This window comes from Mirounga angustirostris, unplaced genomic scaffold, assembly GCF_029215605.1.
Source record: "Mirounga angustirostris isolate CCGP_5_RB_7025 unplaced genomic scaffold, mMirAng1.0.hap1 SCAF_9, whole genome shotgun sequence".
NCBI classification, from domain to species: domain Eukaryota; kingdom Metazoa; phylum Chordata; class Mammalia; order Carnivora; family Phocidae; genus Mirounga; species Mirounga angustirostris.
In genome coordinates this window covers 51,108,019-51,135,798 of record NW_026991717.1, presented here as the reverse complement: position 1 = coordinate 51,135,798, position 27,780 = coordinate 51,108,019, and the positions used below count along the sequence as shown (strand labels likewise).

Genomic DNA, 27,780 nt, shown 5'->3' with positions numbered 1-27,780 from the left:
TAATAGCCACATATCCATGAAGGAACATCACTTCTTACTCAGGGTTGATCATGTTCTCTGGAAGCAGCAACTTGGTTTGAACTTACCTTACATGAAGACTCCACCTGCAGACCAGGGCAAGGTATTGGCCCAAACTGATAGGAGCTGGAGGATCTCTGTTCTACACTTTTGTGCTTATGTGTCTCTGAGGCAAATGGAAGTACAGAATCAGGCTTTAGAAGCTGTGAATCATCACAACAACTGAGAATAATTCTTGCTCTTTCTCCTGTTTCATGTCTTTCCAAAGTGCCTGGAAAACAAGATTAGAAATAAAAAAAATTACGTACAATATTTACTCCAAAAGAATGAAAAGAACAAGACTTTTACCAGAAAAAAAATTTAAGTTAAAATTAAAATTTTTTAAGTGATCATGCCTTCTTACAAGTGAAAAAGCAGCCTGGGAGCTTTCTCTCAATTATTCAAATCATCATCTAACAAAGGCTGAAATTATGGGCTTGAAAACCTCATCTTCCTCTTTGTGCTTTTTTATCCACTGAAATCAACAGGGCATTCAATAGTTTTTAACAGTAAAATCTCTTACTTATTATACAGTATGCAAGTGATCAATAACAACCAACTATGGAATATTTTAGTGCTGTCCCCTAGTGTTTCAACTCACAAACAACAGAGAACCACAGTGCTGTTTGCTAAAAAAAGAGAAGTTTCTGTTGGTAATATATGTACATAATTTAAGTGGGATAGGACAAGCAAGAACACAGATGCTTTGTATTGCTACCTCCTTTTCCCAAGGGCCCTCACTGCTTCAGGAATGCAGACTACTCTAGAATTTTATTATTGTTGCTATTATATCCTTTGACTTTTCTTTATGTTATTAGAAGAAAAAAACAAACAAACCCACAAACAATCCTTTGCCCTCTTCTCTGCCATTCCTTCAGTTCCAGAATTTCAAGATGCTGGTAAGTTCAATTCAAATTTAAAAGGAACAAGTACAAAGTAGAGCAAAAGTATCAGAAAACAACTCACAAGGAGTTAATGCTTTTATAAAATACATGCCAAACTCTCACTGAAATCTTAATAAATATGAATTAATCATGACCGCTGTCTCTTACGAGTTCATTTACATTATTCATACTATATTAAATATAAAACTGTTATCCTACTAAGTAAAGATGCTAAGGAAAATTAACTTGACATACAAACAATACAGATTTCATCTCATATTACTCCTTCCCTATCAATGAGAAAGTAGTTGTACTAATTGTTAAGAAGGAGAAAAGTAATTCTTATTAGTAATGTTTTTTTTAAAGATTTTATTTATTTATTTGAGAGAGAGAGAGAGAGTGCACAAGGAAGGGGAAGGTCAGCAGGGGAGAGAGAGAGGGAGAGAAACCCAAGCAGACTCTGAGCTGATCACAGAACCTGATCTCAGGACCCTGAGATCACGACCTGAGCTGGAACCAAGAGTTAGATGCTCAACTGACTTAGCCACCCAGGTGCCCCTCTTCTTAATAGTATAAAGAAAATATAAATTTAAAGGAATTACAATAAGGAAATAAAAAGAATTCTGTATTACTATCTTTAGATAAATAGATTCGAAGATTAGGACTATCCAGTCTTTTCTCATTTTCTCTTCCATATCATTTCTTTACAGCAACTAACCTCTTTTAGTTGGTACTTTGGATTCTAAATCAGCAACAGCTACTATGCTAAAATATTTGGTGGAAGTTTAGTCTCTAGTCTCTTAACAATGGCATATTTTTTTCATTCTAACATTTCCGCATTCATAAATTAACACCTTTAGCATATAAACTCACAAACATGTTATTTTTCCTAGGCTTTTTTTTTCCCCATCAAGATTGATATATCTTGAACAAATAAAGCTGGCAGCAGCAAGAAAACCCCTTTTCTCAAGGACAATAATAACAAAAGTTTCTCAAACCAAAGATAATATTTATTACTCCTTTCTGAAAATGACCGCATTCCAGAACTTGTAACTGTGACCCCCTAGCAAACCTCACTGACTTTCTGAGGTATCTCTCTTTGAATATGGTATCACCATGGATAGTTTCTCCTCATAGGGTTTCTATGGTTCTCAAACTGTGATTTTTTTTTTTTTAAGATTTTGAGAATTCTTGGGAAAGAATTTATTGTACTTTAATACATATAATATGTGCCTTATACTATACATTTTATACATACATATACATTATTCTATACCTAATGTCTTACACAGACATAACTATTTCTTGCATTTCTCAGTGATGAAAATACCCATGAACTTGGGCAGCCGTAATCTATTTTCATTCATGCATAGATAAATAATCAACTTAGCATCTACTGTGGGTCATTCATTCACTATGCCAGATGCTAGAAATTTATGCTAAACAAGAATGACTCAGTTCTTTCCCCTTAACTTTTCCTTTTTAAGTCTTCTACTTAACATCTCATGGTTGTGTAGAGGCAAGAAAGATCTTAAAACTAAAATGTTATAATATATAAAGTAACACAAAGTTATTTTTACTCCAAACTAAAAATCTCCCATTCTAACAGAATGTTGGACACTTGGTTTTGTGAACAATAGCTTCCATCATGAGTAGCTGTAAAGTATGTGAAAATAATTATTTTGTTCCAAAGAACTGGTGGAAGCACAAATGTGACATAAGGAATCATGAGGGTGAGTCCATTTCTTTTAAAGTTATCATAGACAAGTAAACAGCACGTTAAAAAAAATGGAGTGATTTTATTAAAAGTTCAAGACAACAGCTTTTTTTTTTTTTAAAGATTTTATTTATTTATTTGAGAGAGAGAAAATGAGAGGAGAACATGAGAGGGGGGAGGGTCAGAGGGAGAAGCAGACTCCCTGCCGAGCAGGGAGCCCGATGCGGAACTCGATCCCGGGACTCCAGGATCATGACCTGAGCGGAAGGCAGTCGCTTAACCAACTGAGCCACCCAGGCACCCCAAAACAACAGCTTTTAAAAGCCCTTGGTCAAAACACTGAGAGTGGATAAATAGCAAATCCCAGGTATGCCAGTCACCAAATCACTGTTGATTAGTTCCAAATTCACCCTACATTGCCTGCTCTGTGAAAATGGTTATATGCTCTTTAAATATTATTCCTTCAACAGCTGGTACAATGTTAACTTGTGTGGATGAAAGGTGATAAAAAAAAAAAAAAGAGGGGCACACCTGGGTGGCTCAGTGGGTTAAGCGTCTGCCTTCAGCTCAGGTCAAGATCCCAGCTCCGTGTAGGGCTCCTTCTCCCTCTGCCCCTCCCCCTGCTCATGCAATCCTGCTCGCGCTCTCTCTCTTAAATAAATAAATAAAATCTTAAAAAAAAAAGAAAAAAGGAAAGTCTAGCAGAAGAAAACGGTTCTGTATGCTGTGCTGCAGCAGTGTGGGGCAGCCTGAAGCACCCAGCATGCAGCAGCTGCCTTGGGCACACATTGTAGGACAGAGTACTTCTAGTGAGACATCTCTCTGGGAATGCTTTTCCCTAGCCCCTTAGGGAGCCTATTTCTGGCAAGCTCCACACCACACCACACCAGCTTCTCTACCATCCAGTGACCACAGCTATGACCTTTCCTGTAAAGTCAGTATCTCAGCCCTGGGGCTGGGGTGTCTCTTCCTTGAGCAGCCTATCTCAGCTCTAGGGGTAGTAGCTACTCCTTAAATCTGCTATTCCTATATTCTCTAGAGTCTTCTTGAGTTTTTCCCAACCAGTTCCTCATATCAAATTCTTTGTGATGGTTAATAATTGTTTATATTAAATTTTCTCTGGTCAAATTACCGTGTCATTTCTCTCCCCTGATTAGACAGATTGCTATACCGTGATAAAACACTTCCGATGCAGAATGTTCTTTTAAATAGATCCTGAAATTATGGGATTCATATAACTTCAGGGATGTATTTAAATTGTTAGAAGAGTCTATGGCAAAAACGGTAAGCAAGGAGGAACGGCATGACCCTGAGGAGGTCCAACAAGCAGAGCCTTTGTAACTCTAATGACGGTCTTTGGCGGCAGACAGAATTATCACTGCTTCCTGATATTAAAGAAGTATCAGAAACCGAAGGTTTACAAACTTGCTTAATTCAACATCCAATTTCAAGAGAATTATTGCTTTCCAAAATGAACTCAATGATAACTAGATCTTTTTTTTTTTCTTTTGCTCTGTGCTACGTCAAGAATACAAGCTAACTCACACTTAACTCTTCATTTGAATCAATCTGAACACAATAAGGAAAGATACGTGTGAACTACATATGATTTTATGTGATAATATAATTTCCTCCCTGAAAGTAGGTATTATGTGAAAAATACAATAAATCTATTCCGAGTAAAATTGTATTGTATAAAAATGCTTTCTATGCAAATATGTAAATATCTTGCAGTTTTTCTATTGCTTTTCCATTAACATGAGTTTTAATACAATTTGTTCTAATCATAAACTAATAATAGTACCTCTGAGGATGGAATCAATCCTGAGAAAAGAGAGCTTGGAACAATTAGTGTCCTAACAGAGTGAAGGAAAGATGTACCGGTAAGCATTAGAAGCACTTTTCAGTGATCCCAAATTGCTTATTCCTCAAAAAGCCAGTGCACAGAAATACAAGGAGTAGCAAGATCCTCTGTGCAGAGCCCTAGGCCCATATTGACAATATCTCCACTGTCTACCCTGCTTTCACTGCCAATTCAACATTGCATACCTAATCACTTTTTTTTAACCAAAACTTTCCCTGTGTTCCCCCTTTGCAACCCTGTCTAGCTATCACCCTCTCTACCTGTCAGGGATGACAGCCTGCAGACATCACTGGATGGTGGCTCAGAGGAGACCTGAGGCCAGATTGCCCTGCACATGAATCCTGGTTTTACCTTGACAGTCGTGCGGCTCTGGGCAAGTCATTTTACATTTCTGTGCCTCCGTTTCCTCACCTGTGCAATGGGGTTCATAATTATTCTGACCTCACAGGGTTACTATGTGGATTTCACTGAGTAGATATTTTAAAAGGCTTAGAGGGTTCTGGCACACTGTGTGTGCTCTTCTATATGATAGCCCCCATCTGACACATGACAAGTTCTCACTCAGCCCCTTGTGAGCAGTTTAACAAACCTCCTTGGCTCTGTGGCTCTGGGATCTGCCTGATACCTGGGCCTGGGGTCACTGCACATATGACCAGAGTGGGCCCCCCACCGCCTCCTACCTGAGACTCAAATCTTCTCAATCAGCCTTGCCTCTCAGGCTAGTTATAATCAGAATCAGTAGGATTATATTTTTGACTTATTTTTTAATCCTCTTTAGTAAACCAGGCTGAAGTCTGGCATAAATTAAAGGCTAGATAAAAACTTCTTAATGGATTATATGACATCAGCAACCTGGCTAATGATTTTTTACTGTGGCAACACCTGGGATTAAATCCAAACTCCTTGACCTACAAGTCATATTCTTGCCTCTGCTTCCTCCTGTGTCATCCTCCCCTTGCTCACAAATCAGATCTTTTTAAATACCCTTGAAATAAACACATCCTTTCCTGCTAGCTCTGTCTCACTCTTTAAGTATTAGCTTAATATCTCATCTCCTCAGAGAGGACTTTCTAAAGTAAATTCTTATCCTCTCTTGAATTGTTCTCTATCTTAGCTTCTTTCCTTTATTTTATAGAACTTAACACATTTGTATTTGGTGTATTTGATTTGCTTGCTTAAATTCAGGGCTGCCCTACTTCCAAATGCTTTTTTTTTTTTTGCAAGTATGATTTCTATGAGCTTGGAACAAAGCAGGGGTCAATACTTGTTCACTGAATGAATAAATTAAATGTTACCCTTTTCCCCGTAGCAGGGGAAAGAGAAGGCTTTGAAGGCATCAGAGCATACCAGGGTCTCAGTGTGACGGGAGTTAACACCAAACTATTCTCATTATAAACTTCAACCCCAGAGCCAGCAGGCTGCCAGCAATGGGATTAGTACATTCACATGACAGGTGCCTCTCCTACCTCACCACTATGTGCTGGGTCCTCCTGATGCCCCAAGAATTTGGAACTGGAAAAGAGCGAATCAGTCTCTGAATGAAACATGTTAGGACTTGTGGAGTAGCCATTTCTTGCTCCAAGGACTAAGGAGCAAAAAATGCTAGTCTACAGAGAAAAAAGAATACAAAAATGCACAGAGAGACACGGGAAATGCACAAAGAAGGAAGAAAAGAGAGACAGGAAGGGAGGGAGAAAGAGACAGACCTTCAACTTTCTAGTTCTGTTTTTAGTCCCTTCCTAAGGACTACTGCCCCTGAAGTCTCTGCAACACACCCCCGAGTCCTTACAATAAATATTTCTTTCTGATAAACCAATCTATTTTTATTTTTAAATTTTTTTAGATTTTTATTTTTTTAGATTTTTTAGATTTGAGAGAAAGAAGCAGAGGGAGAGAGTCAAGCAGATTCTGCACTGAGCTCAGAGTCTGACGTGGGGCTGGATCTCATGACCCTGAGATCATGACCTGAGCCGAAATCAAGAGTTGGACATTTAACTGACTGAGCCACCCAGTGGCCCCTAAACTACTTCAATTTGGCTTCTGTTTCTTAGCTACCTGAAGGGCCTAATAAAGAAGGAACAAAGATGTTGAAAAAGCCAAGTTTGAGAACATCCAAACAGATATGCAAAGTTAACAATGTAGAGTTCCAGGTAGAGGTAGAAGCATGAAGACAAAGGCTTAGGTTTTACCAGCAGATGGGTGGGGACTAAATCCCAAGGAAAGAATGCCATCTCCAGGAGAGTTTGGAGTGAGATGTGTCAAGACACCAGCACAAAACCTTTTAGCAATTTCTGCACATAAAGAGGAAAGGGAAGGAAAAGAGGAAGATTCAGAAACTGTTGTAAATCGGTATCTTGCTAAAATATAGCCACATTTTAAGTGCATTAGGATTGTCAATATTTTTAGGATACCTACAGATTTTTTTGTTTTTAAATAGGGCAAATAATCACTTTGTGATGTGCCTGTTATGAAATCTAATTTTGAAGTATCAAGCTATCTTAAAGCAAGATGTATTACCATGAAGGATGCTGCTTTCAGTTGTGCTAGAAGAGCAAGGCAAAGTAAAGAGAACACTTTTAGGTGATCAAATATTCCTTACACATGTAACAGACTTGAATGTCTACATAAAGAAAGGAAAGAAGGAGTAGTAATATTCCACACTTTAATTCCCTTCCAAATAGCCAAAACCTGCTCCCTTGATTTTATGTCTCTTATAATTGGCCCATATTTTTAATATTTGCTATCTTCTATCTAAACATTTTTTTTCAACTCCCACTAATATTTACCTTTGAAAATCAAAAAATTATCATGGCTCATTATCAATTAATGAAGTTTTAAATTACTTATTTTATTTTTTAAAATTTAAAAAAATTTTTATTTATTTATGAGAGAGCATACACAAGTGGGAGGGGAAGATGGAGAGGGAGAGAGAATCTCAAGCAGACTCTGTGCTGAGCACAGAGCCTGATGTGGGGCTCGACCCCAAGACCATTAGATCAGAGCCTGAGCCAAAACCAAGAGCGGGATGCTTAACCAACTGCACCATCCAGGTGCCCCTTAAATTACTTACTCTAAACCCCCAGCCAGACAAACTCTATCTTAATACTCAATAATTAGGCCCACTAAATCTGTGGGGAAAAGAATAGCTACTAGTCCAAAAGGGATAGAAATGGTTAAAAAAGAAATCATAGTCACTTGATGAATCCATCTGCAAATGATTAGAATAAGATTCAAAAATCCCCAGATAGAGTAACATTGTATCACATTATACAGAAACATTTTATTGGGGGGCGGAGCAAGATGGCGGAGGAGTAGGAGACCTGGATTTCGTCTCCTCTCAGGAATTCAGCTGGATAGGGATCAAACCATTCTGAACACCTACAAACTCAACAGGAGATCGAAGAAAAGAAGAGCAACAACTCTCTCATCAGAAAAGCGACCACTTTCTGGAAGGTAGGAGGTGCGGAGAAGTGAATCCAGGCGATATTCGGGAGGATAGACGGCGGGGGAGGGGCCTCTGTGGGCCGCTTCTGGCAAGTGATAGAGCCGCGGAGCACAAATCGGAACTTTTAAAAGTCTGCTCCACTGAGGGACGTCACTCTGGTGGCTAAGCAGGGGGTGGAACCCTCGCGGGACAGTGTGGTCTCAGGACCCTCGGGGTCACAGAAAGACCGGGGGTGCCTGAGTGCGGCAGAGCTCCCAGGTATCGGAGCAGGGAAGCCGGCTGCAGAGATGGAGCCCAGGCACAGGCTCTCAGCTCAGGGTTCCCATAAACCGGGATCAACGGCACAGTCGGGCCACTGCTCCTCCAGCAGGGACCCAACAAGCGGCAGATCCGGGGAGACTCCCCTTCCTCCTCTGGGAGGAGTGGCGCGGGAGTGCATCATGGGATCTGCTGGGTTTGGAGACTCCACCCAGGGTCGGGTGCCAGAGATAGAAAGGCGCGGTCACAAGCCGGGTGAGCACGGAGTGTGGCCGGAGACCGGAGAAACGGGAGTGACTGACGGCTTTTCTCTGGGGGCTCACTGAGAAGCGGGGCCGGAGTTCTCGGCTCTCCGGGGCGGAGATTGGGAGGCCGCCATTTTCACTCTCCGCCTCCAAAGCTGTGCGGAAAGCTCGCAGGGAACAAAAGCCCTGGAGAGCAAACCCGAGCAGATTACTTAGCCGGGAAGGGGCAAGGGCGGGGCAACTCCGCCTCCGGCAGAGACATTAGGAAACCACGGCAACAGGCCCCTCCCCAGAAGATCAGTGAGAACAGCCAGCCGAAACCAAGTTTACGATCAATGAGAACGGCAGAACTCCAGCGCTAGGGGAATACTGCACATAGAATTCATGGCTTTTTTACCATAATTCTTTAGTCTTTCAAAGTTAATTTCTTTTTTTAACTGTCTTTTTTTCTTTTTCTTTTTTTTTTTGAAATTTTCTTTTTCCTTTTTTCAACCAACATCTTATCAATCCCTTTTTTAAAAAACATTTTTATTTTTCATTTTTAGAGTCATATTCTATCCCTTCATAGTAGTTACCCGTATGTTTGGCATATATATCTAAGTTGTTCTATCTTTAAAATTTTGAGATACAGTTTCTTCTAACAGATCAAAATATACCCTAAATCTCTAGTGAATGGCTTTGTTCTAGTCTCCTGCCTGATCACATTTCTCCCTTTTTTTTTAAAAATCCTCTTCTTTCTTTTTTCAAACAACTTATCAATTCCTTTTATAAAATTTTTTATAATTTTCATCTTTACAGTTGTATTCCATCCCTTCATCATATCAACCCTTATTTTTGTACATATATAAGTTATTCTTTCTTTAAAATTTTGGGAGGCACTTTCTTCTAACAGACGAAAATAAACCCAAAATCTAGTGTGTGGCACTGATCTATATACCAGCTTGATCATACTTGATCACATTCTGTTTTTGTTGTTGTTGTTGTTGTTTTGTTTTGTTCTCTTATTGTTTGTTTTTATCTTTATCTTTTTCTTTTTCTTTTTTCTCTCTTTCCCTTTCTTTTCCCACCGCTTCAGGTCTTTTCTGATTTGTTTAGAGTATATTTTCTGGGGACGTGGTTACTCTGCTAGCATTTTGTTCTCTCATTAATCTATTCTCCTCTGCACAAAATGACAAGATGGAAAAAATCACCTCAACAAAAAGAACAAGAGGCAGTACCGACTGCTAGGGACCTACTCAATACAGACATTAGTACGATGTCAGATCTAGAGTTCAGAATCATCACTTTAAAGATACTAGCTGGGCTTGAGAAAAGCATGGAAGTTATTAGAGAAACCCTTTCTGGAGAAGTAAAAGAACTAAAATCTAACCAAGTTGAAATCAAAAAGGCTATTAATGAGGTGCAATCAAATATGGGGGCACTAACTGCTAGGATAAATGAGGCAGAAGAGAGAATCAGTGATATAGAGGACCAAATGATGGAAAATAAAGAAGCTGAGAAAAAGAGAGATAAACAACTACTGGATCACGAAGGCAGAATTCGAGAGATAAGCGATACCATAAGACAAAACAATATTAGAATAATTGGGATCCCAGAAGAAGAAGAGAGAGAGGGGCAGAAGGTATAATGGAGCAAATTATAGCAGAGAACTTCCCTAATTTGGGGAAGGAAACAGGCATCAAAATCCAGGAAACACAGAGAACCCCTCTCAAAATCAATAAAAATAGGTCAACACCCCGACGTCTAATAGTAATACTTACGAGTCTCAGAGACAAAGAGAAAATCCTGAAAGCAGCTCGGGAGAAGAGATCTGTAACCTACGATGGTAGAAACATTAGATTGGCAATAGACCTATCCACAGAGACCTGGCAGGCCAGAAAGGACTGGCAGGATATATTCAGAACACTAAATGAGAAAAATATGCAGCCAAGAATACTATATCCAGCTAGGCTGTCATTGAAAATTGAAGGAGAGATAAAAGCTTCCAGGACAAACAAAAACTAAAGGAATTTGCAAACACGAAACCAGCCCTACAAGAAATCTTGAAAGGGGTCCTCTAAGCAAAGAGAGAGCCTAAAAGCAACATAGACCAGAAAGGAAGACAGACAATATACGGTAACAGTCACCTTACAGACAATACAATGGCATTAAATTCCTATCTTTCAATAGTTACCCTGAATGTAAATGGGCTAAATGCCCCAATCATAAGACATAGGCTATCAGATTGGATTAAAAAACAAGACCCATCGATATGCTGTCTGCAAGAGACTCATTTTAGACCCAAAGACACCCCAAGATTGAAAGTGAGGGGGTGGAAAACCATTTACCATGCTAATGGACACCAAAAGAAAGCTGGGGTGGCAATCCTTATATCAGACAAATTAGATTTTAAACCAAAGACTGTAATAAGAGATGAGGAAGGACACTATATCCTACTTAAAGGGTCTATCCAACAAGAAGATCTAACAATTGTAAATATCTATGCCCCTATCATGGGAGCAGCCAATTATATAAGGCAATTAATAACAAAAGCAAAGAAACACATCGACAACAATACAATAATAATGGGGGACTTTAATACCCCCCTCACTGAAATGGACAGATCGTCTAAGCAAAAGATCAAAAAGGAAATAAAGACTTTAAATGACACACTGGACCAAATGGACTTCACAGACATATTCAGAACATTGCATCCCAAAGCATTGGAATACACATTCTTCTCTAGTGCCCATGGAACATTCTCCAGAATCGATCACATCCTAGGTCATAAATCAGGTCTCAACCGGTACCAAAAGATTGGGATCATTCCCTGCCTATTTTCAGACCACAATGCTTTGAAACTAGAACTCAATCACAAGAGGAAAGTCGGAAAGAACTCAAATACATGGAGGCTAAAGAGCATCCTACTGAAGAATGAATGGGTCAACCAGGAAATTAAAGAAAAATTAAAAAAATTCATGGAAAACAATGAAAATGAAAACACAACTATTCAGAATCTTTGGGATGCAGCAAAGGCAGTCCTAAGAGGAAAGTATATAGCAATACAAGCCTTTCTCAAGAAACAAGAAAGGTCTCAAGTACACAACCTAACCCTACACCTAAAGGAGCTGGAGAAAAAACAGCAAATAAAACCTAAACCCAGTAGGAGAAGAGAAATAATAAAGATCAGAGCAGAAATCAATGAAATAGAAACTAAAAGAACAGTAGAACAGATCAACGAAACTAGGAGCTGGTTCTTTGAAAGAATTAACAAGATTGATAAACCCCTGGCCAGACTTATCAAAAGGAAAAGAGAAATGACCCAAATCAACAAAATCATGAATGAAAGAGGAGAGCTCACAACCAACACCAAAGAAATATAAACAATTATAAGAACATATTATGAGCAACTCTATGCCAGCAAATTAGATAACCTGGAAGAAATGGATGCATTCCTAGAGATGTAACAACTACCAAAACTGAACCAGGAAGAAATAGAAAACCTGAACAGACCTATAACCACTAAGGAAATTGAAGCAGTCATCAAAAATCTCCCAACAAACAAAAGCCTAGGGCCAGATGGCTTCCCAGGGGAATTCTACTAAACATTTCAAGAAGAATTAATACCTATTCTTCTGAAACTGTTCCAAAAAATAGAAATGGAAGGAAAACTTCCAAACTCATTTTATGAGGCCACCATTACCTTGATCCCAAAATCAGACAAAGACCCATCAAAAAGGAGAATTACAGACCAATATCCTTGATGAACACAGATGCAAAAATTCTCACCAAAATACTAGCCAATAGGATCCAACAGTACATTAAAAGGATTATTCACCACGACCAAGTGGGATTTGTCCCTGGGCTGCAAGGTTGGTTCAACATCCGCAAATCAATCAACGTGATACAATACATTAACAAAAGAAAGAACAAGAACCATATGATCCTCTCAACAGATGCAGAAAAAGCATTTGACAAAGTACAGCATCTTTCTTGATCAAAACTCTTCAGAGTATAGGCATAGAGGGTACATACCTCAATATCATAAAAGCCATCTATGAAAAACCTACAGCAAATATCATTCTCAATGGGGAAAAACTGAGAGCTTTCCCCCCAAGGTCAGGAACACGGCAGGGATGTCCACTATCACCACTGCTATTCAACATAGTATTGGAAGTCCTAGCCACAGCAATCAGACAACAAAAAGAAATCAAAGGCATCCAAATCGGCAAAGAAGAAGTCAAACTCTCACTCTTTGCAGATAATATGATACTTTATGTGGAAAACCCCAAAGACTCCACCCCAAAACTGCTAGAACTCATACAGGAATTCAGTAAAGTGGCAGGATATAAAATCAATGCACAGAAGTCAGTGGCATTCCTATACACCAACAACAAGACAGAAGAAAGAGAAATTAAGGAGTCGATCCCATTTACAATTGCACCCAAAACCGTAAGATACCTAGGAATAAATCTAACCAAAGAGGCAAAGGATCTGTACTCAGAAAACTATAAAATACTCATGAAAGAAACTGAGGAAGACACAAAGAAATGGAAAAACGTTCCATGCTCATGGATTGGAAGAACAAATATTGTGAAGATGTCAATGCTACCTAGAGCAACCTACACATTCAATGCAATCCCCATCAAAATACCATCCACTTTTTTCAAAGAAATGGAACAAATAATCCTAAAATTCGTATGGAACCAGAAAAGACCCCGCATAGCCAGAGGAATGTTGAAAAAGAAAAGCAAAGCTGGCGGCATCACAATTCCGGACTTCCAGCTCTATTACAAAGCTGTCATCATCAAGACAGTGTGGTACTGGCACAAAAACAGGCACATAGATCAATCTAACAGAATAGAGAGCCCAGAAATGGACCCTCAACTCTATGGTCAACTAATCTTCGACAAAGCAGGAAAGAATGTCCAATGGAAAAAAGACAGTCTCTTCAACAAATGGTATTGGGAAAATTGGATAGCCACATGCAGAAGAATGAAACTGGACCATTCCTTACACCAGACACAAAAATAGACTCCAAATGGTTGAAAGACCTCAATGTGAGACAGGAGTCCATCAAAATCCTAAAGGAGAACACAGGCAGCAACCTCTTCGACCTCAGCCGCAGCAACTTCTTCCTAGAAACATCACCAAAGGCAAGGGAAGCAAGGGCAAAAATGAACTACTGGGACTTCATCAAGATAAAAAGCTTTTGCAAAGCAAAGGAAACAGTCAACAAAACCAAAAGACAACTGACAGAATGGGAGAAGATATTGGTAAATGACATATCAGATAAAGGGCTAGTATCCAAAATCTATAAAGAACTCATCAAACTCAACACCCAAAGAACAAAGAATCCAATCAAGAAATGCGCAGAAGACATGAACAGACATTTTTCCAAAGAAGACATCCAAATGGCCAACAGACACATGAAAAAGTGCTCAATATCGCTCGGCATCAGGGAAATCCAAATCAAAACCTCAATGAGATACCACCTCACACCAGTCAGAATGGCTAAAATTAACAAGTCAGGAAATGACAGATGTTGGCGGGGATGCAGAGAAAGGGGAACCCTCCTACACTGTTGGTGGGAATGCAAGCTGGTGCAGCCACTCTGGAAAACAGTATGGAGGTTCCTCAAGAAGTTGAAAATAGAGCTACCATATGATCCAGCAATTGCACTACTGGGTATTTACCCCAAAGATACAAAAGTAGGAATCCGAAAGGGTACGTGCACCCCAATGTTTATAGCAGCAATGTCCACAATAGCCAAACTGTGGAAAGAGCCAAGATATCCATCGACAGATGAATGGATAAAGAAGATGTGGTATATATACACAATGGAATATTATGCAGCCACCAAAAGGAATGAGATCTTGCCATTTGCAACGACGTGGATGGAACTGGAGGGTATTATGTTGAGCGAAATAAGTCAAACAGAGAAAGACATGTATCATGTGACCTCACTGATATGAGGAATTCTTAATTGCAGGAAACAAACTGAGGGTTGCTGGAGTGGTGGGTGGGGTGGGAGGGAGAGGGTGACTGGGTGATAGACACTGGGGAGGGTATGTGCTCTGGTAAGCGCTGTGAATTGTGCAAGACTGTTGAATCTCAGATCTGTACCTCTGAAACAAATAATGCAATATATGTTAAGGAAAAAAAAAAAGAAGAAGAAGAAGGTAGCGGGAGGGGAAAAATGAAGGGGGGGAAATCGGAGGGGTAGACGAACCATGAGAGACAATGGACTCTGAAAAACAAACTGAGGGTTCTAGAGGGGAGGGGGGTGGAGGATGGGTTAGCCTGGTGATGGCTATTGAGGAGGGCACATTCTGCATGGAGCACTGGGTGTTATGCACAAACAATGAATCATGGAACACTACATCTAAAACTAATGATGTAATGTATAGGGATTAATATAAGAATAAAAAATAAATTAAAAAAAAGAAACATTTTATTTACTTAAAATTACATATAAATAAATGTGACACAGTGACCGACTTACTATCTATCATGGTGCTTTTCCTCAGAAGAACAATGTAGAAGATTTTCCTCAGAAGAACATTATCATAATAGGAACATAAAATCCTCCCAGGCCACTAAAATCACATATACTGTAAACCTACAAATTTTATTTTATTTTTTATCTTGTATTTTAATTCCAGTATAATTAACATATATGTTATATTAGTTTCAGGTGTACAATATATAGTGATTCAACAATTCTATATATTTCTCAGTGCTCATCAGAATAAGTGTGCTCTTAATCCCCTTCATCTACTTCACTCATCTCCCCATTCACCAACCCCCAGTCTGGTAACCATCAGTTAAAACTACAAATTTTAAACATTTTGTTTTATGAAAAACTAAAAACATTTTCAATTAAGTACTCTGCTTATTATGGGATTGTTAAAAATCAAAATTTGGTAAGTAATTCCTATTATGTAAATAGTAATGAAAATAAATTGTACTTATTTGAAAAAGCTTAGCAACAACAAAAAACATGTAAGTGTACACCTTATAGAATTGTCTTTTTTTTTTTTTTTTTCCCCAGGCAGGCATTTTCTAACTGATTCCACCACAGTAATGGACTGTGAGAGAGTGGGCGGTTATATTTCAGAAGCACTATCTCTAAAACAGAATAGGCTAAAAAAAATGCCTCACTATTAAATTTAGTAGTCAAAGTCATGAAATCAGGTTTCAGCAAAACAGCTGACTGACAGCTGTCATTAAACTCCACGTAGCAAGGAATTTGACCACTGGGTCTGTTGTAAGATTTATCATCTATCCTCAGTTTCACATGAAGTTCATTGCCTTGCTCACAGAATCGTATGGAGATCGACCTGGTGCCCCCTTCCTAACAAAACCATTTCACAGTTACTGCATCTTACTCCAGAAAATGTATAACTGATGGGGGTTCTGACCAGAAGGAGGGAAACTGGAGGTATCAAACTTAGCTAACTAGAAAGTGATGGAAGGATGTGGAAAGGGAATGGATCCGAAAATATTAAATTAGGCATGAAGGTACATACCTTCATTCTTTAATATGTTTGAATATAATATATTCAGCTCTAGAATAGACTGTCAAGGATGTGGCTCATTTTGTTCTATATAAAGGTCCTAATATGATAACAAACTCACCAATGGCTTCACGTCAACCTTCTATACCTTTAGGGCATATAGAATACATTGTTATAAAGTCCCTGACCACCACGACCTTAACCCTAGTTCTGCCACCCCCTCCAGCACATTCAGAGCAACACTGGGACTTATCAGCTGGGCCACACATCTAATGCTGACCGCTGACCTCCAGAAAAACAGAATAAAGGGGGGGTGGGGTGAAAGAAAAAAGGGACCGAAACACATAAAGGTTTATAGTTGCTGAGATGTCTAAGGAATACAAATAATGCATTCATTTTACAATGCATCATGGAACACTACATCAAAAACTAATGATGTACTGTATGGTGACTAACATAATAAAATAAAATTAAAAAAAATTTAAACTAAGTTTCTTTTTTTAAAATGTATTTATTTATTTTTGATGTAGTGTTCCATGATTCATTGTTTGCATATAACCCCATTCAGTACATGACCTCTTTAATACCCATCACCAGGCTAATCCATCCCCCCCTCCCCTCTAGAACCCTCAGTTTGTTTCTCAGAGTCCATAGTCCCTCATGGTTCGTCTCCCCCTCCGATTTCTCCCCCTTTCTTTTTACAAGGTATTTACTCATTAAATATTCCTTCTTCTTAAACATGTGCTAACACCATAGAATCTACTATGACTTAATTTTTAACCTCACCCTAAAACTAATACAATTTACAATCAATTGAAGGGGTGAATGTTTACAGAAAAGTGTTTCTGTATTATGATGTGACGGATATATCTAATTAAGTTTATAATTACTTATATGCAAAACATCAAAATTGTACTGCTTCTGAGTATTGCAAAATGTCATTCATTCTGTATTGTTTGATTTTTCTTACACGGGGTATGCTTATTTTTTAATTTTAAAGTATTTCAAGAATAGTTCTTTATTTCCCCTCATGCTTTAGGTTGAAGGTTAAGTTAATTGGAGGATACAATATCCTCGATGAGATTTTATGCTATCATTTATTCACTTAGGTAAATATCTTGCTGAGTTGATTTGGAATTTTGCCTGGATAGAGGAATTGTACTGGGAAAGAAAAGCATGGGGCACAGTCTCCTGAATAAGGTTCTGGATAACAGGTGAAGGCATATCAAAAGTCTCCTTTTTGGGAGTGGGTACAGTGGAGCGAGCAGGGCACAAACACTTTAATTGCAATCAATTTCCCCTTTGGGACATGGCAGTCTTTCCCTTAGGCAAATAATGAGTGATCAAAGCTCCAGCAGACATGTCAGGGTTTAATTTGAAAGCACCAATGCTTTGTGTACCCTCACTATAGTCCTGGCTCCCCAGGTCATCTGTAAAATTTCATTCCATGTTCCTGCAGCCAGTGACCCAAAAATCTTTTCCCATCTCTTCAATCTTCTATCGCATGGACTTACTCAGAAATGGGAATCTCCAGAAAGGATCCTACCTGCACACCAATATGACAGGAAGAATTCTAAGATCCCCAATGACTGTGATCTTTATATGATGCCTTCCCTAGTGAATATGATGAAACAGCACTACAATGATTATGTTGTTACATGGCAAAAAAGGGACATGGCAGAGAAAATTAAGGTTTCCAACTAGCTGACCTTAAAATAGGGAATTATTCAAGTGGGCCAGGCCTAATTAGGTGAGTCTGTTAAAAGCAGAGAGTTTGGGGGGCACCTGGGTGGTGTAGTCAGTTAAGCAACCAACTCTTGGTTTTGGCTCAGGTAGTGATCTCAGGGTCTGCTTCAGGCTCTGCGTTCAGCATGGAGTCTCCTTGAGATTCTCTCTCCTTCTCCCTTTGCAACCCCTCACGCTCTCTCTCTCTTTCTCAAATAAATAAATCTTAAAAAAAAAAAAAAAAGCAGAGTATTTTCTCTAGCTCATGGAACAAGGGGAAGTCAGATAAATTTAAAGCATAAGAAGGACCCAAAGTATCCTTACTGGCTTTGAAGATGGAGAAGCCCACATACAAGGATCAGAGAGGCCTCTCATAGCTGAGAGTGATAGCTGGTGAACAGCCAGCAAGGACCTCAGAACTACAACCACAAAGAACTAAATTCTGCAGAGGCCCTGAATAAGCTTGGAAGTGAATTGTACTCCAGAGCCTCCAGTTGAGAGCCCAGTTGGCAGAACCTTGAATTCAGCCTCGTGAGACGCTAAGCGGAGAACCTAGTTGAGCTCACTTAGACTTTTTATAGAACTGAGACAGTAAATGGATGTTGCTTTAAGGAGCTAAATTTGCGGTAATTTGTTACACAGCAACAGAAAACTAATACAATTAGGACTTGTAGAAACACTTTTACTGTGGACCATGTTTAGACCTCAATTTTTTAATTATTATTTTCATTATTTTATATGTGAGATTCCTGCCTCATAAAATAAATAATTACATAAACACATAAAGTCATAAAAACAAATGTGAGGACTGGTTAGACATTTAATTCTTTTTTAATAACCCTTTTCCCATCCTCCTGCTCTATTAGGAGCCATGAAGATATTTGCTAAATAGCTTGTGATTAAGCAATCATATACCACATCAAAAAAAAAAATGCCTTCTAAAGCACTCAATTATTTTAGAAAAAAATTGTATGTAAGATTCGTATTTTTTCTTCCTCTTTATCATCTTCATCATTATCAAAATTATCATTAGTTACCATTAAGTTTATGTGCTAAAGTGCTTTGTTCACTTAATATACATTTTATTTAATTTTTAAAACAATTCAGCAGGTTATAAAACAAACGAACAAAAAAACCTCTGAGGCTCAGAAAGGATATTTGTGTGTATCAAATACCCTGTGTGTCTCAGGGTATTTGTATCCTCTGGTTGGGAGGATGAGTTAGGACAGGCACTTGGATTAAAAGCTAGGAAGGAACAGTAATGCCATGGAGTGCAGTTGCATTTCCACCACAGACCCTGAGGACTGGCATGTTCAGCACTGAGTTTAAAGTAGATAATGTTTGGAAGAGAATTGAAGAGTTTGACTGTCAAGGTAACCAGTTAAGAAATTTTCAATAGTTTATGTAAACGATAATAAAGATCCCAACCTGTCTCTAAACCATTTTATTTTTAAATGTTTTTGGCACCTCTGAAATATATAATTCCATGTTTTACTGGAGGCTTATAAAATAAATGTAGCACACAGTTTATCTTTCAATGACCCAGGTTCATCACTAGACACTGTTGATAGTATTGGGCCCAGGAAACAGTACTACCCTCTGGGATTACTGATTAGTAGGACTTTCATTGAACAGGTTGTTTAGGTTTCTTTCATAGCCAGGGGTCTTTGGTGGGTTCCTCACTCTTAAAAATTTTATTTCTTTATTTAAGAGAGAGAGAATGAGAGACAGAGAGCATGAGAGGGAGGAGGGTCAGAGGGAGAAGCAGACTCCCCGCCGAACAGGGAGCCCGATGTGGAACTCGATCCCAGGACTACAGGATCACGACCCGAGCTGAAGGCAGTCACCCAACCAACTGAGCCACCCAGGTGCCCCGGGTTCCTAACTCTTTAGAACCATTTTCTTTTCCTTCTTTAGCCAGAGCACTTTTTTTTAATTTGAGTAGAGTTTACGTACAATGTTGCATTAGTTTCAGGTGTACAACATAGTGAGCGGACAAGATTATAGGTTATGCTAAGCTCACTACAAGTGTAGCTACCATCAGATACCATACAATACTATTACAATATCATTGATTATATTCTCTGTGTTGTGCCTTTTATTCCCACAACTTATTTATTCCATAACTGGAGGCCTGGATCTCCCATTCCCCTTCACCCATTTTGCTCATCTCCCCATCTCCCTCTCCTATGGCAACTATCAGTTTGTTCTGTGTGTTTTTAGATCTGTTTCTGCTTTTTGTTGGTTGCTCATTTTTTTAAAATTCCACATATGAGTGAAATCATGTGGTATTTGTTTTTTCAGTCTGACTTATTCACTTAGCATAATACCCTATATGTCCATCCCTGTTGTGACAAATAGCATGATTTCATCATTTTTATGGTTGTGTAGTATTCCATTATAGATATAAACCATGGAAGGAGTCCTACAGCATATAGATAGGTCCTCTGGCATCAGCCATTGCCTTCCTTACTCAGTGAATTAGAATTAGATTCTAAATTAGAAAACAACGGAACATTATGCAGCCTTAAAAAGAGAGAGTGTTCTGACAGGTGCTATAGTGTGGGTGAACCCTGAGGACACTATGCTAGTGAAATTAGCCAGTCACAAAAAATATATATTGTATGATTCCACTTATATGAGTAGTCAAATTTACAGAGACAGAAAGTAGAATGATGGTTGCCAAGAGCTGAGGGGAGAAAGGAATGGGAACTTATTTTTTTTAATGGGTACAGAGTTTCATTTGGGGAAGATGAAAAAGTTCTGGAGATAGATGGTGGTGACAGTTGCACAATAATGTGCATGTACTTAATCCCACTAAACTTTGCACTGAAAAACTTAAAATGGCAAATTTTATGTTATAGGTATTTTACCACACAAAAAAAGCATCTATGTTGATAAGACAGCCCAGGGAAAATACAAACAAAAAGAGAAGTACACCGAGAAGAGACCCAGGGAATAATATAAAGAGGGCTTGCAGAATCAGCACAATGAGAAAGAGGGGCTGTTGGCCATCAGGGGAAGAGGATGCCATGTAAGGCTGAGGATGGAGAGACAAGAAGGACATTGGTGACAGTGATTGCAGACAAGTATCTGCTACCCAGAGGATGACAACTCATCTTGGGAGTGAGGGGACCTCAAGAAGAACAGTTCCATTGGAATAGTGTAGACAAAAGCCGGATTAAAATACATTCAATAAATGGGAGACAAGAAAACAAAGACAGAGTATAGATGGCATTTTGTAGAAAACTATCAATTACTTTGGGGAGAATGGCAAAGATAATAGAAACTCACAATTCCTTATCTAAAACATTTAGGGCCATAAGGCTTTAGAATTCAGGATTTTTCAGATTTTGGAGAGATAAGATAATGCACATATGTATATTGTATAACAGCTATAGGAGAGTCTAGGAGAGCAGAGAGTAATCAAACAAGTCATTTGTCTGCAGGTAAAAAAAAAAAAAGAATATTTACACTTAGTGGAATAAATAACTTCATATGAGCTAAGGTTTGGTTTTGTTGCTTTAACACAAACTAATAAAAAAAATCCCTTTTGTTTTCAGAGCTTTTTATATTTTAAATTGTGGCAAAAAGAATATGGAGCTGTATTCAAAATAATTGGTAGCTAGGAGGCCAGAAGTAATAAAAGAGATAATCTCTGAGATGAATTGCTAGGATGCTCTGTTTACTGTAAGGTAGGATATTACATCGTGAATTTGACTTCTTATATCTACATAGGTAAGCTAAGTCACCTAATTCCAAATCCCAAGTTTTACTGATTGTTTTGTCTCTGCCATCTATAATTAAATGGTAATTTGCTAAGAATTCCTTTAAAACCAGTGCTTTAAAGAAAACACAACTTCCTTTATAAAATCATTGATGATGGATAGCTTCACTAATAGATCAATCTTGGAAAAATGATCATGGTTGTAAGAAATGAAGATAATAAAATTTTTTAAAAAAATGATAGACATAAAATAAGGAACATGTAACAACATGGTTTTCAAACTAGACTTACAAATGATGCTTCTAAAAGTAAGAAAAATGTGATGATTAAAAAAGTTAAACCTCCAGCGCAAATCATGGATTAAAAGTAAATTGTTTTGTCAAATCTTATTCCAATTATTTTCCTGGAATCCCAGCCCATAAACATTCTCAGTTCTGATTTATCATTTAGTAAATGATTTGGATAAAGTCTTTATCGGATAAATAAAAGACTTTATCCAAATCATTTAACTAAATTTACAAAAACAATTTGCTATCCACTTAAATGATGAACTAACTATAAGATGACATCCTGTGTCCCTCAGTGGAGCTTCTATTACTCTGATGCTTCCAAGAGGCTGCAAAAAGCCCTTTGTCTTCTCAGCACACAGACCTAGAGGGGAATGTAATCCACAGGCACATGAATGTGAATAGGACTGGGGAAAATAGTGGACCAATCCATGCCCAGGCCTTTTCGACTGGCTGACATTAGCAACCAACATTTTTTGTAGCACAGGAGATAAAATCTGACATTCCCACAGTCAAATTCTCTGCTCACCACTCCCAGCCAAGGACTTGACCTTTGGATTTGTTTTCACCTGATTCATCCCTAGAAACATGAAAGACCCTTCCCATCAAATCCTAACAAGTAGGTCAGTGGTAGAAGTTGGATATTATTGATACATTCCGATGAATAAAGTGCATCTGATTATCCTTAATCTTTCAGCCAAATCAGAGAACCTACTTTCCCAGAGAGTAACAATCATTACAGTCCACTGAGTCTTGCTTTTCCAATCATTTCTGCGGCAGCTGGCTACTGGGAAGTTACTAGGGAATTGAAAAGAGGCAGCGTGAGGAGGGGCAGATGGCTCCTTTGGGTTTATTTCGCCAAATATGGCAGCCGTGAAACCCACTAACATTCCAAGTGTCCATAGAAAATGCTCGCAGACGGGCCAAGCAAAGGAGGAGCCACAGAGCAGTCATCCTGATTTGTTCCTCTTTCGGCTGCCGTGGAATAAGCTCCTGAGATTTAATTCAGACACGTAACAAACATATCCAAGCAGCATGTGATCCAACAGCGTAATCAGACTGCAGGAATCAGTTAAAAGTGATGATAGCAAGTATTTCCTTTACTTAAGTAAAACCCAGGAAGATAGTAATCGATAAGGGAAAAAATAAAGCAGCGAAGGGTGGGACTTAATTGGTGAAAGTAACTTTAAGAGAAAAAAATATTTAGCTTTATCATTTGAAAGAGATTCTGTTGATTTTCATATTTGTTTCTGAGCATACAAAATGTTCCAACGATACCCTGCAAATATCACAATATGCCTAATACATATTAACATGCCAGATTATTAAAAAAAAAAAGGCGGGTTGAGTAATACCTTAATTAAAATGCACACCCACACCCACATACATACATACACACAAACACCTATGTATGTGTTTTATCAGATAACCATTAATCATATAATGTAGAATTTAAAAAATAAGTCACAATGAATCAAAATAATACAGAACCATGTTCATGTGAAGTATAATTCTATAATAAAGTTTAGATAATTGTTCAAATATTTATAGCTAATAAGGATTGAGAAAGAAGCAAATCCAAATTTGGGGGAAAATACTTGTGTTTATTTTGTTAGTAGCCTTTCAATGTGTTATCTAGATTTTAAAGGACACAGTAGAAACTACCCCATGTAGAAAACTTTTCTCTTGAATTTTTCTACATCTGTGGAATTGCCTCACTTTGAAAAGATTGTGAACTTCTACTAGCAAACTAACAGTTATATAATTTCACCAAACTAGATGTCTTTGTTCACTAGATGGAATTATAGAAGACTACTGTGTGTGTGTGTGTGTGTGTGTGCGTGTATGTGTATGGTATAGGGCGGTGAGCATGCATGTAAGGGTGTCTAACAAGGCTTTATAGCAATGTAAAAAAATATACAATGAGACTCCTATGCCTCTCTTCAGTGATACATTGTTAATTGTCAGATTTAATTTAATGAGATTAAATTAAATTATTGTATTTTTATTCTGGTGTGTGTGTGTGTGCGTGTATATCTAAATATCAGGTATTCATATATTATATAAATATATGAGATATAAATATATAAGATATATATTTAAGTGTATAAGTACATAAATATCAGATACATCAGATATTGATCTATGCTCCCCAACTGTACTACTACCATTGAGTAACTTCAGTGCATCCCACATTAAAAATCTTTCAGACTAACAGAAAGCCTTAACTTTTTTCACGTCCTGAACCCCCTCAGTAGTCTGGGGAAAACCAGTGAACCAGCCCTTTTTCACAATATTGGTTTAAAATGTCAAAAATAAAATACATAGGATTATAAAGGATATCAATTATATTGAAATGCAATCATCAAAACATATTAAAAACCAAGCTTATATGCTTCTTTATTCATGCATGAAATGACAAGAGCTAGTGGTGTGCCTAAAACTTTATGGCAGTGGTAAACATGGTACTCTGAGATACCGGTGACAATTGTGATGTGATATGAAAATACCTGTGACATCTATTGTTGACAATGTCACAGTTATTGCTAATACTGCTGTGAAGCATTCCCTACATTCAAAGTGGAAAGAAAGGCTTCATTTCATTTAGCATTCCCTTTAAAAAGGGATTTGTGGATTGTGGAGTGAGTGAAGGGAAGCAGCTTTCTAAAGCTCCCTGCTACGCCTCCCAGGGTGTTACATTAATAATGAAAATAATGAACTAATAAGTGGATAATGCCTTCCAAGAGACTTACACGGTATAAAAATAAATATAAGCATGTCTCTGTATACAATAATACATGAAGGAATAAAATACTGAAGTGTAATGTATTAACCGTTCATAATGATTATCTGCAAGTGTTGGGATCCTGTTGCTTCTTCAAGATACCTTCTTTATACTTTCTGTATCTCTGGTTTTTCTTTTGATTGAGTTGAAATTGACATAACATCCAGTGAACTGTTTCAAAGTGTAAAGTCGGTGGCATTTAGTACATTCCCAATATTGTGCAAACAGCGACTCTCTCTAGTTTCAAGATTTTTCATCACCTCTGAGGAATATCCCCTACCCGTTAAGTAATCCCTCCCTCCCCAGGTTCTCCTCCCCTCATCTACTGGCAACCATTAATCTCTATGGATTTGCTTATTGAGGATATTTCATATAAAATGAACCATATGATATGTGATCTTTTGTGTCTGGCTTCTTTCACTTAGCATAATGTTTCCGAGGTTCATCCAAATTGTGGTGTGTATCAGTACTTCACTGTTTTTTAGGGTAGAATAATATTTCATTACATGTGTATACCATAATTTGTTTATCCATTCATCCATTGATGGGCATTTGCATTACTTCGACCTCTTGGCAATTCTAAATAATGATCTTATGAACTTTTATGCTCAAGTTTCTGTGTGAACATATATTTTCATTTCTCTTGAGGTTATACCTAGGAGTGGAATTTCTGGTTCATATGGTATTCTATGTTTAACTTTTTGAAATATCACCCAACTGTTTTCTACAGAGGCTGCACCATTTTATATTCCCACCGGCAATATACTAGGGTCCTTATTTCTCTGTATCCTTGGGAAACCTTGTTATTTTCCTTTTCCTTTTTTTTTTCTTTTTTTTGGATTATAAGCATCCTAGTAAGTGTAAAGTGGTATCTCATTGTGATTTTATTTTGCATTTCCCTGATGGCTAATGATGTTGAAATCTTTTCATGTGCTTGTCAGTCATTTGCATAGCTTCTTTAAAGAAATATTTTTTCGAGTTCTTTTTCCTTTTTAAAATTGGGTTGCTTGTCTTTTTGTTGTGTTGTAAGAGTTCTTTATATATCCTGGATATTAAACCCTTATCAAATATATAATTTGCAAATAATTTTCCCCATTCTACAGGCTGTCTTTTCATGTTCTTTTTTTTTTAAGATTTTATTTATTTGTCAGAGAGAGAGAGCACAAGCAGGGGGAGCGGTAGGAAGAGGAAGACACAGGCTCCCCGCTGAGCAAGGAGCCCGACACGGGACTCGAACCCATAACCCTGGGATCATGACCTGAGCCAAAGGCAGACGCTTAACCGACTAAGTCACCCAGGTGTCCCTGTCTTTTCACATTCTTGATAATGTTCTTTGATACATAAAAGTTTTAATTTTTATGAAGTCCCATTTAGTATTTTTCATTTGTTGCTGTAGTTTCTTTTTTATTAGAGGAACCATGTGGCGTGTGTGTATGTAGGTGTGTATACAAATACACATATATGCTTATATGTATGCATATATATTTGTGTATGTATATAAATACATATATATGCATGTATATATGTGTGTGCATGTATTTATATGAACACATATATAGTTAATTAATAAAATAATAAATAAATAAAATTAATAAAAATAAAGCCAGTATTCTCACATAGAGTAATGTCTTACATCTTTTCTGCAAAATTGTGTTACGTGTCATCATCATCATCATCACCACCACCATGAGGAAACTAAGGCTCTGAGCAATTTAATTGAGTGATTTGCCAAAGAGTGAAAAAAATTAACAGAGGCAGAATCTACTGTCTCTAAATATTAGGCAATAACATTCATTTGATACATTAGGAGTGACTAATGAGTCATAAATTCAAACTGCTATGGTAATATATGAAGGATATATAATAAGTACAGATGACATTTATCTAGTGCTAACTGCTGTGAAGAGATGGGGAGTCTTTGAGGAATTCAAAGTGGACTGAGTAGAACAAGAATTCAAATGTAGCAGTCTGAATCCCAGGACTCATGATCATAACCCCTCTGGATGCTAATTCCCATTTGAGACATTAAACTTTGACAATTGAGCAAATATTTAGTTGTTAACCTGCAAACAAAGTTCATATATACAAGTGTGTACATACACATTGACATACACACACACACACACACACAATTTCATATGAGCCAAAATTTCAAATTATAGTGTAGCTGTGATAACGGGGGTCAAAGAGGAAGAAATAAAGATTCAAAAATAGGCAACACACTAAAAATACGTGTTGAGTAATAACATCAGTAATTATTATAATAAAGAAGAAAAGGGCTTGGAAACGTGTTGTAGGAAAAATCCCATCCTGTGCTTTAATGTATCCTATTTTTCTTTTCTAAAAACAATCATCCCAAGAGGGTTCCATCTGTAATATACCACAACAAAATAAGGTGGCTTTGAGAAAATAACATACTGGGAAGACAATTACCTGCCAGATGCTGCATATCCAAAATCTACCTGTAACACTCACATGATGAAGGTCATCCTCTGATTGTGCTGACAAGGCACCTGTACCTACAGAGGGGTGACCTTGGTAAGAAAATGAAGCAAAACTGTCCTTCAGGGGCGCCTGGGTGGCTCAGTTGGTTAAGCGACTGCCTTCGGCTCAGGTCATGATCCTGGAGTCCCGGGATCAAGTCCCGCATCGGGCTCCCTGCTCGGCAGGGGGTCTGCTTCTCCCTCTGACCCTCCCGACCCTCCCCCCTCTCATGCTCTCTCTCTCTCAGTCTCTCTCTCTCAAATAAATAAATAAAATCTTAAAAAAAAAAACAAAAAAACTGTCCTTCAGAATGGTATGGCTGGTAACTAGTGGAATTAGAAGTTTATTTTATATGCTATATACTACAAATAAAGACAACAAGACAATACTTGTGGGCTGGAAAATGACTTCTCCATGTAGTGACCTTGTGTGATATTTTGGTGTAGCAAAATAAGAATTTAACCACACGATTCTATTCTATTGGGGAAAATATTAACTGCACATTTCTGGGAATCTGTGTCCAGCATTCATCAAATATATCCCTCACCCTAAACAATTAAAGCAAACTCAGATCTAGAGTAGAGGATTAAATGCTAGATATTTTCTAAAAATATGGCCTATTAGCTATTACTTGACAAACCTTATCTTACCTTTCTTAATAGTTTTATTTTTATTTTTTATTATTTATTTATTTATTTATTTTTAAAGATTTATTTATTTATTTGAGAGAGCGAGAATGAGAGAGAGAGAGAGTACATGAGAGGGGGGAGGGTCAGAGGGAGAAGCAGACCCCCCCGCCGAGC

The 27,780-nt window shown here is 37.9% G+C and overlaps 1 protein-coding gene across 1 annotated transcript in view; it reads right to left on the bottom strand.

Annotated features, from left to right (window-relative positions):
- Positions 1-27,780, bottom strand: part of WDR72 (WD repeat domain 72) — a 202,254-nt gene that overhangs the window by 140,669 nt on the left and 33,805 nt on the right. Inside the window, exon 13 of the mRNA XM_045901894.2 lies at positions 87-289. Coding sequence (XP_045757850.1) covers positions 87-289 — 203 coding nt within the window. The remainder of the gene's footprint in view (positions 1-86; positions 290-27,780) is intronic.